General features: G+C 36.1%; 1 protein-coding gene across 1 annotated transcript in view; it reads left to right on the top strand.

The window, feature by feature from the left end:
• vps13a (vacuolar protein sorting 13 homolog A) overlaps positions 1-14490 on the top strand; it is a 47433-nt gene that overhangs the window by 25012 nt on the left and 7931 nt on the right. Inside the window, exons 29-52 of the mRNA XM_016473617.1 lie at positions 695-754; positions 888-1074; positions 1284-1400; positions 1482-1585; positions 2077-2244; positions 2571-2878; positions 3000-3147; positions 3236-3377; positions 3619-3743; positions 3855-4024; positions 4304-4527; positions 4919-5250; positions 5502-5855; positions 6219-6320; positions 6401-6553; positions 6652-6910; positions 8244-8404; positions 8667-8770; positions 9905-10190; positions 11231-11641; positions 11729-11833; positions 13076-13222; positions 13303-13434; positions 13514-13647. Coding sequence (XP_016329103.1) covers positions 695-754; positions 888-1074; positions 1284-1400; positions 1482-1585; positions 2077-2244; positions 2571-2878; positions 3000-3147; positions 3236-3377; positions 3619-3743; positions 3855-4024; positions 4304-4527; positions 4919-5250; positions 5502-5855; positions 6219-6320; positions 6401-6553; positions 6652-6910; positions 8244-8404; positions 8667-8770; positions 9905-10190; positions 11231-11641; positions 11729-11833; positions 13076-13222; positions 13303-13434; positions 13514-13647 — 4433 coding nt within the window. The remainder of the gene's footprint in view (positions 1-694; positions 755-887; positions 1075-1283; positions 1401-1481; positions 1586-2076; positions 2245-2570; positions 2879-2999; positions 3148-3235; positions 3378-3618; positions 3744-3854; positions 4025-4303; positions 4528-4918; positions 5251-5501; positions 5856-6218; positions 6321-6400; positions 6554-6651; positions 6911-8243; positions 8405-8666; positions 8771-9904; positions 10191-11230; positions 11642-11728; positions 11834-13075; positions 13223-13302; positions 13435-13513; positions 13648-14490) is intronic.

Below are 14490 nucleotides of genomic sequence, written 5' to 3'. Positions count from 1 at the left end.
GTAGCGTGTTCCCGGGGGCAGGGTTTATGTAAATTTGAGGGTCTGTGATGTCACCAACCCAGGAAGAAGCTTGTTGTAGTTCCTACCAGCCGTGTTTTGCAGACCTTAAAAAGCGAATTCTGTAAAAGAAAATATCTCCATTTGCATTGAACTTTGAGTGTCGTAACTTGCAGATGTTGTTTATGCTCAAACAGCAACATTGCACGCTAACTAAAGTTAAAAAGGTGAAATCATAATCAGGGACCCCTTATTATCCTGTAGTCCATGTGTTGCACATCTCTTTCCAAAGTATCAATGCAATATTTGTGAGAAAAATAATCATGCTATATTGATCAAGGTTATTTTTAAATAAAACCATGAAACATTTTAATGACTTAAAATAAAATAAACATTAACTGAAATAAAATAAAATATTAGAAAATGTAAACATATTTATTTCTAGTTGCCAAGGCAACCTTTATTTTTGTTTAGTTTAAATAATAAAATATCTAAAACTAAAGACATATTTAAAAAGAAAAAACTAAATTACTTTAAGATAATATGAAAAAAATAAAATCTAATAAAAAAAAGAAAAGATAAAAAACTATAATAGTATATCAATGATACAAAATAACGCTGATATTGTCAGACACATGATTGTGTCAGCACAGTCTTATGCATGGGACTATTCTAATAATACTCTATTCTTTTTCAGGCGGACAAAAATGCACCAGATTTCAAAACGATGTATAAAAATACAGAGCAACTAATCAAGGTAAGCTTATTCAGAAATGAGTGCTCAGAATTTCTCTACAGCTAATGTAAGCCAATCAGATCACAAAGATTTTAAACCGCGTACTAATTGTAAAAATGTGTTAAAATACGTAATATTATGGTCTTTGCACCAGGTGAATTTCTCCTCACTGGATGTGCACCTGCACACTGAGGCGCTCCTCAACTCCATAAATTTCCTTAATAACCTCCTCCCACCACTGAAGAAAGAGGCACAAGAGAAGCAGCCCGTCCTACCCAAGGAGGAAGAGGAAGAGGAAGAGGAGGCAAAAATAGAGGATTCTGCTGTTACCAAGAAATCTTGTAAGAAAGTTCATTTTGTATGGTTCTTTTGTTTTGTCATGTGTGACGAGAGGGGTGGGGCCGAGAGCCGTGGGACCGGTGAGTGGCGCAGGTGTCGTGCATTAGCATTTACTCCACCGGCCTCGCTCCGTTCCCACGGCTCTCGGCCCCGCCCCCACTCGTCACATCATGATATAATTTTAATCTCATATTATTGGCTTGTTCCTCAGCCTGTAAGAAGTCAAAGTTTGAGGATGTGGTGAATTTGCACATCCGAGCAGACCTCAACTGTCTGAAGGTCTTCATAAGAGGAGAGAAAGCCAGGATCTCTGAGATCAGCATAGAGGGTAATACACATTTCTGTAAATGCACATAAACACAATAAAGTTGGGATATGTTCCAGTACTGCATATTCTCTTTTACACCAGGGCTGGTTTCTGAAGTTCAGATGAAGAAGAAGTGCGTAGAGATTCTCGCTAACCTGAAGAACATTGTAATTCTGGATTGTGACAAAGAGGCACTATATAAAAAGGTAGAAAGTGCTGTACTTTTAAGGATAAATAAATCATAGAATGGGAGCTAAATTGGAACAATGCAGAACTAGTACACATTTTTTTACATTACATTATTTTTGTTATAAAGTGTTTAATAGTGTTAAAATAAAAAAAGGCTTTTAACCACAAAACCATTTCAATTTCATGTTTGATTAACATGTTCTGTTTTATTGAGCCAAAGTAACAGTATTATTTATTAGATTATACAATTCTTTTAAAAAATTGTATGTATATAGAATTGTATATTTTTGTGACATTAAAAAGATTAATTACAAAAAATCTTTGCTAAAAAATGAATGAAAGAATAATGGTGGAAATGCTGAAACATTAGTAACTTAATGGCTTTGAGCTAAAAAAAATTATTGGGATTTTTAACTTTTTTTTTAATGAATTTTGTATCATGCATACAAAGGTGAGAGTGTAAGATGGAATTGATTTAGGCTAATGATGGAATGGTCATGATATATAGGCAGTGTCCATCGCGGATAAGGAGGTGTTTGATTTCCGCATGGTGAACCATGTGGATGCAACGGAGGGCGACGCCTACACAGACATGCACATTGTGGACACCAGTGTAACTTTGACTGTGGGCTGCATTCAGGTTATTTTCCTCAACAAGTTTATGTCCTCAATACTGGTAAGTGTATATAGTTGAGAAAATGTTTATTTTTAAATATTTTTATAGTACCTATTAATTATACATTTAAAAAGTGGAGAGGGCCTAGAATTTAACCTTGAGGGGACACCTTACAGTTTCTTAATAGAAACAAGTTGCTGCTTAGTTGTTTTTGTTTTTTAATTTCAGCTGATTTTTCAATAAATATTGTTTTTCTTTATACTTAAGTTTCACAGCAAATGTTTAATTTTATTAGCCTGTGCTTGCATTTAATTTTTCATATATATTTGTCTGTTATCTAATGGTCTCTCTCTTCTCTCTCCCTCTCTTTATTTTTTCCTTTTCAGGCATTTATTAATAATTTCCAGGAGGCTAAAAATGCATTGGCAGAGGTGACAGCCCAGGCAGCAGAGAAAGCAGCCACAGGGGTTTTGGAGCTGGCAGAGAGAAGCACACGTATCTCTCTGGATGTAGACATTAAAGCTCCTGTTGTCTTCCTCCCACAATCCTCTGTTTCCCACAATGTCATTGTGGCAGATCTGGGTTTAGTGACTGTAAAGAACCACTTTGAAATGGTCTCCTCTCCAGCACACACCAAGATCCCCCCTGTCATGGACATCATGGCCGTGGGACTGAGTGATCTTAAAATGTACAGGTTAGTTCGGTAATTTTGAATAAATTGACTGGTTTGAATTAATTAATGTGATTTAACATTGCTGAAATTACATTTCCATTGTTTGATTAATGATGTTTTTAATATTCCTTTATTACCTCAGGACCACATTCACTGATGGACAATTTAAGAGTGAACTTCAGTTACTCAAACCAGTCAACATGGACCTGTCAATCAAACGCAATCTCTCTGCCTCCTGGTATCACAGCATTCCTGACATCCAGATCAATGCACACCTCAAACCCATGAGCGTAAGTGCATATATTTGTGTTTGTTAATGTATCTTATCTTATAGCTGTAGGGGATATTACAGCTAATATCAATGTGCATTTATTTCAGCTAATCTTGAGTCAGGAGGACCTAACTATAGTGCTTAAGACTCTGAGTGAGAATCTGTCTGAGAATTCTGATGCTCCTCCAGCTCCATCCAGCTCTGATAGAGGAGACACGGTTTCTACCAAGGATTCTCAGAGTTCTGGAGGTATAAAACACACACAAACACAGATTGTGAAGCTTTATCGATTACTAATGCATAGGTTGCATCAAGCATACTTTACATACTTTACAAGTTTATATTAATTTATACGTATTTTCCAATTCAGAATTTGGATGTCTTGGAGTTTACCTGGTTTAAAAACAATAAATATGTTTTTTTTTAATTAAATTCAGATTGTATTCAGATAAATGTCTCAAACAGTATATTTTTTTTTATTGTGTTGTAGGAAACACGGTTGTGACCGCAGCAGTGGTGGAGGGCCCGAAAACAGGCAAACTAAAGAACACTCTGAAACTGGACTTTAAGTTTGACTCCATGACACTAGTCCTGTACAGCCCCAACAACAATGAGGTGACAAAATGCACTCGATTCACAGTAGACAAGAGTGTAATGATTGCATGTGAAGCCAGGTTTAAATATTTTGTGTTCTAGCTTTTAGAATCGGTTTGTGTTTACGTACAGATCCAGTTATCAGACTCCCGTGATGAGAGTTTGAAGTTGGCAGAGTTCATGTTGGGCACCATCTCCACCGCTGTGCACATGTTTTCTGACAGCTCCATGAAAGCCTCCCTCAAACTCACAAACTGTCTGCTGGATGACAAGAGACAGAGGGTGAAAATGATCACATCCAGGTAGATCAAACACAGATCATGACCTAATAAAGATGCTCCAGTTTGTGTTAAATCACGTTTTATATGTACAAAGTTAACATTTGTATAAGATTTGTATTTTAAACCATTTTTGCACAAAATATGATTGCATATCCAATTAATCGATTAATCAAAGAAAGAACCAACCAATTAATTGATTAATAAAAATTGGTAGTTGTGAACCTATGGTAAATAAAGTTACTCATTCAGTCATTAAATGTCAGTAACTGGGTTTTCTTCTATAATTTCATGCTGCTTTAGGATGATGGCGATGCGTCAGGGTAGGGAAGGCAATGTGATGGTAGACATGAGTTACCGACAAGGCCGGGACGGCACCGTGCTGGACACCCTGGTTCAGGACCTCTATCTGTGTGCAAGTATGGAGTTCCTGCTCACAGTAGCTGATGTCTTTCTTAAAGCTATGGCAGATGGCTTCTCTGGTTCCCCTAAAAACAAACAACCTGCCAGTTCATCTAAAGACCCAGGTTAGTGATTGTACTTCAGCACCATCTTGATGAAGTCAGGTTTTCTTCAAGATAGTCTTATAAACTTAAGAGTCAAGCGTAGTATTTTTGATCATTTTGTTGTATGAATATCGGAACATACAATAATTCATAAGAAAGAACAGAACAAAAATTAAAAACATTTTGTCCTAGCTTCATGCATTCTTTGTGGGTACACTTGAATGTGGGTAAGTTTCTTTTAAAAAAGCAACAATTTGAACCCGAGATTCTAATTCGAAATTCGAAAGACGAATAATAGCGCCCCCCTACTGTATAACAGTGAAAACATGGAATGCAGGAAAATTCTTTCAGTGGCAGGGAAGCATTGTGCCATAAATGGAATCAATGGTGATTTGTGTCTTACCTTTGCTAGCGGTTCCTGCTGCACCAGTGGTTGCCAAAACTGAGATGAACATTGTGGTAAAGAATCCTGAGATCGTTTTTGTGGCCGACCTCACACGCGCTGAAGCTCCGGCTCTAGTTATGACAACGCAGTGTGAGCTGGTGATGAAGAATGAACCCAGCGGCCAGTCAATGACGGCTGCCATTTCAGACCTGAAGGTGGTGGCGTGTCCGCTCCTGCGAGAGAAGCGCGAGCACAACGTGACGACGGTGCTTCAACCCTGTCAGGTGTACTTTCAGAGCAACCAATCACCTTCCCAGCCACAGTGCATCGAGCTGTCCATCAGCTCCCTCACGCTCAAGGTGAGGCTGAACATGTGATGATCATGTGAAATTGTGATTATTTCATATTTTGAAATTATTAGTGTCTTAAAGGTATAGTACCAAAATTGATTTTAATTCTGAGGGTAAATAAAAAAGAAAACTAAATTCCAACTGCTTTTTTTTTAGTTCCTTGAAACACATTATAAAGGGACTTCAGGGGAAAAAAAGGCTGCAAAAATATAGAAAATGACCCCTTTCCTGCCCTGTCCACTCACTTCCTGTTTCCTAAGGTGTCTCCCATCATCCTAAACACCGTTATCACCATTCAGTCAGCGCTGAGCCCTGCAGCTGAGACCCCTGAGGAACTGGAGAGTCCTGTGCCACAGGATCTGTGGGAATGTCGCAACCTGCGAGACCTAAAGCTCTGGTTCCTGGAGGAGGAAGAAGAGAATGTCACCCAGTCTGTCATTCCACTCGTTCCTCATGGAGAGTCTCTCAAAATGAACATCCACACCATCTGCCTGACGCTGGAGGCCGGGGTGGGCCATCGCACTGTGCCCATGCTGCTGGCCAAAGCCTCGTTCCAGGGAAACGTGAAAAACTGGAGTACTCTCATTAACCTACACTGTCACCTAGACCTGGAGGTCAGAAGATATTTTAATACATTGTACACATATCTAATTCAGTCATGAAACTCTAGATCGCGCAGGCTGATAGGCCCTTTAAATGCAATCTGCTGGCAATCACATAATTTATTACATAGCACAAGCTCATTGGCAGATTCCGCATTTGATGAGATTGCTTGCTTAACATTTAAATAATCTGGTTCAGTGTTACTGTAAACTTGTCCTGCAGCACTATTTAAGTTCCTCTGAAACCCTCCACCTCCCCCAGCACCACCTGTCTAGATCTGCTACTGGATTTATGTATGCATATTCATGCAGCAGCAGCATATCTTACATGCTCACAGCAGTTTTTACCTATATCAAGTTGTTTGTTTCCTGTAGGTTAATTATTATAATGAGATGATGGGCTTATGGGAACCACTGTTGGAGCCTCTTGATAATGAGGAGAAAGATGGCTTCAGACCATGGACTCTAGCAATGAAGGTTACCTTTCATTTCATGCCTAAAATGTTACTGACAAAACTTTTCATGAGTTTAAGAAATAAATAATGTTGTGTCTACAGATGAAGAAGAAGCCAGTATCACATTCTGGAGTATCTGACGAGGTGGACGGCAGTGTGCCTGATTATAAAACGGTCATCAGCTTCACAAGTAAAGACCAGCTTAACGTCACCCTCTCCAAGTGTGGCCTCCACATGCTCAGCAATCTAGGAACGGTAAGAGATTAAGATGATTGCAGTGTGAGATGGTTAAAAAGGGCTGTCTTTCTCTTACAGATGTTACAGATGAGTAGTTTCTTCTGTTTGTTTTGCAGGCATTTGCAGAGGCCACTAAGCAGACCGCTGAAAGCTTTCAGAAGGACCAGGCTCCGTTTGTTGTGAAGAATCGTTTGGGTTTGCCGGTGGCAGTGCTGCACAGCGAAGTGTTTAGACCCATCGGTAAAGAGTCTAAAAATCGCGTGGTGGAGCTCCAGGATGGAGAGAGTCTGAATATGGACTACACCCACACTGCTGAGTCCAGTGACCAGTTCTCAGCCATGACCAGCCTCAGTGCCAAAAACTACATACAGCCTAGTAAGACTGCATAACCCATGACCTTTATGAATATATATCTCAGCATTACTAGTAGGGATGCGCTGATCTAATACTCGGTGTCGGTGTCGGTATCGGCTCCGATACTGCCATTTTCTGCCAGGTCGGGTCAGACTGTTCTGTGTTATTATTAAGTCCCACAAAAGGCACAAAAATGTTATAAAGCAGCATAGTTTTTGTGCACTATATTCCAAGTCTTGTGAAGCTGTTCCATAGTTTAATGTGAGGTACAGATGAATATTTAAGTTAAATCCAAGTTCACATAAACTCTTCTCTCCGCTGTGGCTGTCAGTCTTCCTCCATTCAGCGTTCAAACTGCGTGTCGCGTTCAGTTACGACGATGAAACTCTTTCCAAGATGATTCAATGTTCCTATTATTATACTTGATCTGTAGATAAAGATCAATGGTTTTGCATAAAAGGACTTTATCTTGCTGGAGTTTAGTGCTGTTACTAAATCACGTTTCTTTCTACCGGGTGTCTGTTAGATCACTACACTGGAGTAGAGGGCACTGTAACTGAAATTTAAAACCGTTAAAAGAAAAGGCTCAATAAACCATCGCACAGATATAATACACTACGCATCAGTATCTCTTCCCTTTGTGCTTTGAACTTTTCTATGCGGAGCGCTGTGACTCCGTGTTGCTTCAAGCGCGTCATTCTGCACACGGGATGCACATAAGCGGGAGCCTTTCATGTAATAATACTTTTGCCCAATGAAAGATTAATAGCCTTTCTTGTTCTGTCCTATCTATCATACGTTACTGCCTATTTATATATAAAAATATATACTTGTTTTTCATGAATATATTTTACAACAATACAAACATTTTACAAGATTTAGTACTACACTTATTCAGTTTTATTTTCTCCCCATTTAATAATGTTTGAAGAACATTTTAATAATCTAAAGAACCTTTTTACACTATAAAGAACCTTTTGTGGAATGGAAAAGTTCCACTGATGTTAAAGGTTCTTTATTGAACCATGAGTGTCAATAAAGAACCTTTTTTTTTTTTTAGAGTGTGTACAATAAAGGCATCCATTGTCACACTAACAAGTGACAAATTACTTAAAATAAAATAAAAAATAATAATAATTTAAGGTAAATTATATTAAATTATATAATTAAAACCCACAATATTTCTGTTATCTGAATTTGAAATGAACACAAAAATTGGTGAAATTAAATATGAATTAAAAGAGATACAGTGGTTTTAAAATGATATGTAATGAAAATCCAAAATGCTATAGTTGCATTCTGCAAAACTGCTAGACAAAAACTAGATTTTTTTTTTCCTTTTCCTCTTCTCCAGCTCCAGTTGGCCACACTACCGCAAGTGTAATCCCACTAATCAAAACAGGACGGGACATGCACAGCGTCATGCACCTTGACTCTGGTGTCACTCGCTTCTTTGTCTGTCAGATTTACACTGTCGAGGGAAGCAAATATGTCAAGATCCGCTCTCCTTTCCAGGTGGATATATTTAAAACCCCCACACACACACACACACACACACACACACACTATATACAGCAGACCCTTCCCTTTGAAAATGACTCCTCATTAAGCCTACACACATTTTTACACTGATTTTGAGAGAGAATTCTGTAATATACTTGTATTAATAGCTGTAAAAAATATTGAAATTATCTACAGCATTTAATAAATGGAAGTTTTATTTTATTGTTAACAGATTGGTTGTTGATGCTGTTATTGTTTCGTATTGATTTTCTAGATTATCAATCACTTTTCGGTGGCGTTCCGTGTTTATGAGGGATCTGAGTGTCTGGGCATCTCTCTGCCTACAGAGGAGTTCTGTGTGCCACTGGGCTCCTACAGGTCAGTTACAGCACAGGACGGTCAGCTCTGTCTAACTGTCCACTTTCACAAACATACACTCTGAAAAACTCTTTCTGCATCTGTATTTTTTGTCTAGTTGTTCAGGGAAAAAATCTATTTACTTAGGAAGCAAACATTTTAAGAGTTTTTCTAGAGAACATACCTTTAAATAAGTTATAATTATAATAATTGCTTATCTGCAAATGTTAGAGATCTCTTCATTTATTGGTCTCAGTTTATATTGGATACAAATCTGGCAAAATTGGATATTTAACAGTGCATGCTCATTTCCCCTATTTTAATATTTATATAAATCTGCCATCATCTCACTGAAAGTTTATCTTTTTAAAAAACAACAAATCTCAAAATAAATATCAATTTTTCATGTTCTACATTATTTAATTTTAGCATTTAAAATTATTTGATTTTAGTTGTTAGTACAATAATAATAATAATATGTTAATTCATATTGAATTCATATTATAGTTTTAAGTTTGACATGGATAAAAACTAGTGTGTTTAAATCTAAGGGTGAAATAGAGGATGAAAAATGTCCTTGAAATGCTAAAATATTAAAAAAATCTATTTACTTAGGAAGCAAACATTTTAAGAGTTTTTCTAGAGAACATACCTTTAAATAAGTTATAATTATAATAATTGCTTATCTGCAAATGTTAGAGATCTCTTCATTTATTGGTCTCAGTTTATATTGGATACAAATCTGGCAAAATTGGATATTTAACAGTGCATGCTCATTTCCCCTATTTTAATATTTATATAAATCTGCCATCATCTCACTGAAAGTTTATCTTTGTAAAAAACAACAAATCTCAAAATAAATATCAATTTTTCATGTTCTACATTATTTAATTTTAGCATTTAAAATTATTTGATTTTAGTTGTTAGTACAATAATAATAATAATAATATGTTAATTCATATTGAATTAATATTATAGTTTTAAGTTTGACATGGATAAAAACTAGTGTGTTTAAATCTAAGGGTGAAATAGAGGATGAAAAATGTACTTGAAATGCTAAAATATTAATTATACTATAAATTGTATTGAGCCTGAACCATTTTTTCATTTTGGAATTTTCAATTATTTATTGATTTGTTTATTTTGTTTTTCCAGAGCTGAACTGAGCCTGCAGCCTGTAACTGAAGGCGAGGAGCAGTACGACCACTCTGAGGGTTTCACTTATAATGAGGTGAATCAGAAGCTCGGAGAGTGTCTGGAGAAAACCTGCCATCATCATGGAGACAGCGCCCAGATGCTGAAGGTCAACATGGTTCCTCTTCCAGACACTGTGATGTCTCACAGCACTGAGGAGGAGTTTGACAAGCCCGTCATTCTGCACCTGTGGCCCACCGTTCTCCTCCGCAACCTCCTGCCGTACCCCATCACCTTCAAGATAAAGGTACAAGACACCTTACAGTCCCTCTCCACTGCATCAGATATGTTGTGGTTGTGGTCTTTTATAATAATTATGGAGATATTTAATTTATCTGTCTCAGTTTGTATTACCTACAAATTGGCAGATATTGGATATTTTTATTATTTGTGCATGCTCATTTCCCCTATTTTACAATTTATATTCATTTTGCAATAATCTCATGAAAGATCATCTTTAAATACAACAAATCTCAAAATAAATACATTTCTTATACTGTATATTATAATGTTGTGATGCCTAAATTTACTAGTTAACAGCAGTAACACAGACACACACCACGTACACATAAGGCACATCTGGACATTGTTTTAATTAAAACATGACATTTACACCAAAGTAATGAAATAAAATGAACAAAAAATTGTTAAAAGTATTTCATTTTAGATGCAAGTATTCTTTTTTTTTATTGATTAATACAAAATGGTATACAATTTTAATAACGGAGATTTATCGGTTACCAGCCATAACATGAATCAAAAAAATCAGCTTATCGGTATCGAACAAATTTTAATATAAGTTCACCCCGAGTAATTATAATCACCTGATCATTTTAATGAATATTCAACACAATTTTTTTTTTTTTTTAAATGAAAGATTATTATGATATTTTGAAAGGCACTTAACTCAAAAATATAAAAAAATCCATCAACGTTGTTTAAATATAAACATGACGTATTACACACTAAAAGAATGAAATCGATAATTCTTTTTGATTATTTTATCTCAGTTCCAAGTATGACAGCTAATTATCAAAAAAGAAGGATGGTGATAGTATTTACTTTTGTAAAATGCTTGAATGCATCCTGTAATGTGTGGACGGGATACATTTGACAGCTGTCTTTTTATTATGAAACAGCTGCTGTTGGAAATTCCACCCAAGTCAAAGTCTGCTTGGAGTTTTTTGTAGAATAGATTGGAATTTCTATAAAAAAAAGATTACTTTTAGGCACGTGACAGGTATTAAATTTATAGTTGCATATTTTACAAAACTGTTTTGTTTACAGGGCAATGGAGATTTCCCCTCTTCCTTACTGAAAGCGGGCCACTCCTCCCAGATCCACACTGCTATCATGGATTTCTCCACTCTGGAGCTGAAGCTGCTGGGATACCTGCAGCAGGACTGGGAGGCCAAGTACAGTCTCTGCAGCGACTGTGACGAGATCAGCTTCGTCAGATTTCTCTCGCTGGGAGAGGACGAGGAGACGGAGACGAGGCCGGAGCTAAACATCGCTGTCCATGTTAAGAAGGAGGAGGGTCAGCTGGTGGTGGCCATCCACTCCCCGTACTGGATGGTGAATAAGACAGGCAGACTGTTGCAGTACAAGGCAGATGATATTCATCGCAAACACCCAAAGGATTACGACATGCCCCTCCTCTTCTCTTTCAAGCCACGCAACTTTCTGCAGAACAACAAGGTTTGGAATAATGTCATCAAGCATGTAGGAAACATTCAGCTGTTTTATTGATCAAGTGTCTGACTTCTCCGTCTATGTTGTTCACAGATTCGCTTGATGATTTCAGAAAGTGAATTATCAGATGATTTCTCCATCGACACTGTTGGGAGTTACGGTGACGTCAAATGCAAAGGGGGACAGAAGGATTACATGGTGACAGTTCTTTCATTACAACCATCAGATTTGAATACATCAAAATTGACTTTATTTTCTTTCTTAATACTTGTTCCTTATCCTATTCCTGGAGCATGTTTTCCCCAAAGACAGTATATAGAGGAAATGGACCACTTTTTAAAAAATGAATGGGAGAAATGTACAACATTCAGTATGAGATCTATAGGAATGGAATATGTGTCTTTTGGTTAAAAGAGGCAATCTTTTTTTCATTTTTACATTTTGATTTTGTTTATTTACTCTAAAATGTGCTTGTATTAACCTGAAAAAATTGTTACAATTTGTTAAAGGAGAAAAAAATATAGAATCAGAAACAAACTGAATTTTTATCAAATGTTTTGAATATTGATGCAGTGGTGTTGTTGTTAAATAGACCAAAACTACTAAAAACAATTTTCGTTAATTGAAATAAAGCTGAAATAAAATAAAATGTAAATAGATGGGGGAAAAAAGTTAAAATGTTAAAGTTGAACTAATAAAATTACTATAACTAAATCTGAAATAATAAAAAATGATACCTAAATAGAAATATAAAAAAAAAATGCAAAAACTAATAAAAATTGCAAAAGCACATAACAGAATTACTAACCATTTAACTTTTTTCTTTCTTTCTTTTTTTTTTCTTTTTTTTGCATTGAATATACTCGGGTCACTCAGAAATATGTCATTACAAAATTCAAATGTGGTTCAAATGCCACGTTGACTTTAATTTAACTTTTGGTTAAAACATGCAATCATTTTCTTTCTTTTGAATTTTTACATTTTGATTTTGTTTATTTACTCTAAAATGTGCTTTTATTAACCTGAAAAAATAGAGAATCAGAAACAAACTGAATCTTGATCAAATGTTTTGGATATTGATGCAGTGTTGTTATTGTTAAATAGACCAAAACTACTAAAAATCATTTTCGTTAATTGAAATAAAGCTGAAATAAAATAAAATGTAAATATTTGTTGGGAAAAAAACTTTAAAATGTTTAAGTTGAACTAATAAATTACTATAAAAAATTATACCTAAATAGAAATATAAAAAAAATGCAAAAACTAATAAAACATAACAGAATTACTAACTATTTAACTTTTTTCTTTAATTTGTTTTTTTCCCCGCATTGAATATACTCGGGTCACTCAAAAATATGTCATTACAAAATTAAAATGGGGTTTAAATGCCACGTTGACTTTAATTGAATATTTGTGTTGTAATGTTTGGTTTGATGTTAGGTGGGAGTGAAGATAGATGCAACCAGCTTCAGTTTGACACGGTTGGTGACGTTCCTGCCCTTCTACATGCTGGTGAACAGAACCAAGCACATAATCCGAGTCTGTGAGGAAGGGCTGGATCAATGGACAGAGGCCCGACCCGGACAGGTCAGGAAATATAACCCACTGTACCAGATGAAATGTTAATATGATTCTCTGAATTTTGAGATTTACCATCTGCTTCTTAGGTTGCGGTTCCGTTCTGGCCAGAAAGAGACTCAAAGAAACTCCGAGTCATAGTGGAGGGCTGCCAATCATCGCCACGGCCGTTTGACTTCCACCAGCCAGAGAACTGCCTCCTGCTGCACCTGGACAAAACCGTGAGTGACCGACTGAGAGAGAGATACACAAGCACACTCTCCCTCGATTTATCCCTTTCTTGTTTCCTCTTGTGTGTAGTTGGGTGGTATTATTGTGGATGTGAATCTGACCGAACATTCTGCCGTCATCCGGTTCTCTGATTACCATGACGGTGCCGCTCCATTCCTCCTCATCAACCACACGAAAGACGAGATGCTACAGTTTCACCAGAGGTGAGAATGACAAACGCATGACGTGATTGTGCAAGATCAAAGTTCAGAGTACACCAGAGTTTAAAGGGCACAATGAGAGACAGCAGTAAGGAGTCTCCGGTGGTCCAGGGCCAGTTGACGGGACTGTCTTTGACCCTGTTAATCATGAGCTATACGTGTTTATATGCCTGCCAAACATTTGGTTTCGATTGATGAATTGAACATTATAACTGTGTATTGTCTGAATTAAATGTGTCGAGGTATCATTATCTAGCTGTGTAATATGGGGATGGATTTGGTGGAAATTTACGATATGATTTTGCGATGAATCCATCTTAATCATATTTATATCATTTCTGGCTGTAATTTCAAATGAACCTTGTAAATTATTTCCATTAATTGTTTTCTGGTAGGTAAAAATTTGGTGCTAAAAATAACATACCATTTCTTTTTTTTTGTGGTAGGGCCAGTGAACATTTTGGTAAAAAATAAATTTACAAATCAGGTCGTTATCAAAAGTCCTTAAAATTGAGCCCTAAAGAGGAAATCAAAATGAATATAATATAATATAATATAATATAATATAATAATTACATTTGGAAATTGACAAATAAGTAAACATTTATGTAGGTTGTGTTTTAAAATATACTGCTCCTACAGTAAATATAACATAAAAAATTATAAGTAATTTTTAAATGCAACCTTTTTGGTTTTCTTTGTTCATCTTGACAATCAAGTTAAAAATGGCATTGCAGTTCATAGATGGGAGTGGCCGGTAAACCAGAATTTTAAACCACTTTCAAGGTTTTTTATTCTTCATCTGTTTTTTTTTTTCTTGCCTACTTTTTTGAATGTATTGTTAAT

Source organism: Sinocyclocheilus anshuiensis, unplaced genomic scaffold (genome assembly GCF_001515605.1).
Source record: "Sinocyclocheilus anshuiensis isolate Anshui unplaced genomic scaffold, SAMN03320099.WGS_v1.1 scaffold112, whole genome shotgun sequence".
NCBI classification, from domain to species: Eukaryota; Metazoa; Chordata; class Actinopteri; order Cypriniformes; family Cyprinidae; genus Sinocyclocheilus; species Sinocyclocheilus anshuiensis.
This window is presented reverse-complemented; position numbering and strand designations above follow the sequence as displayed.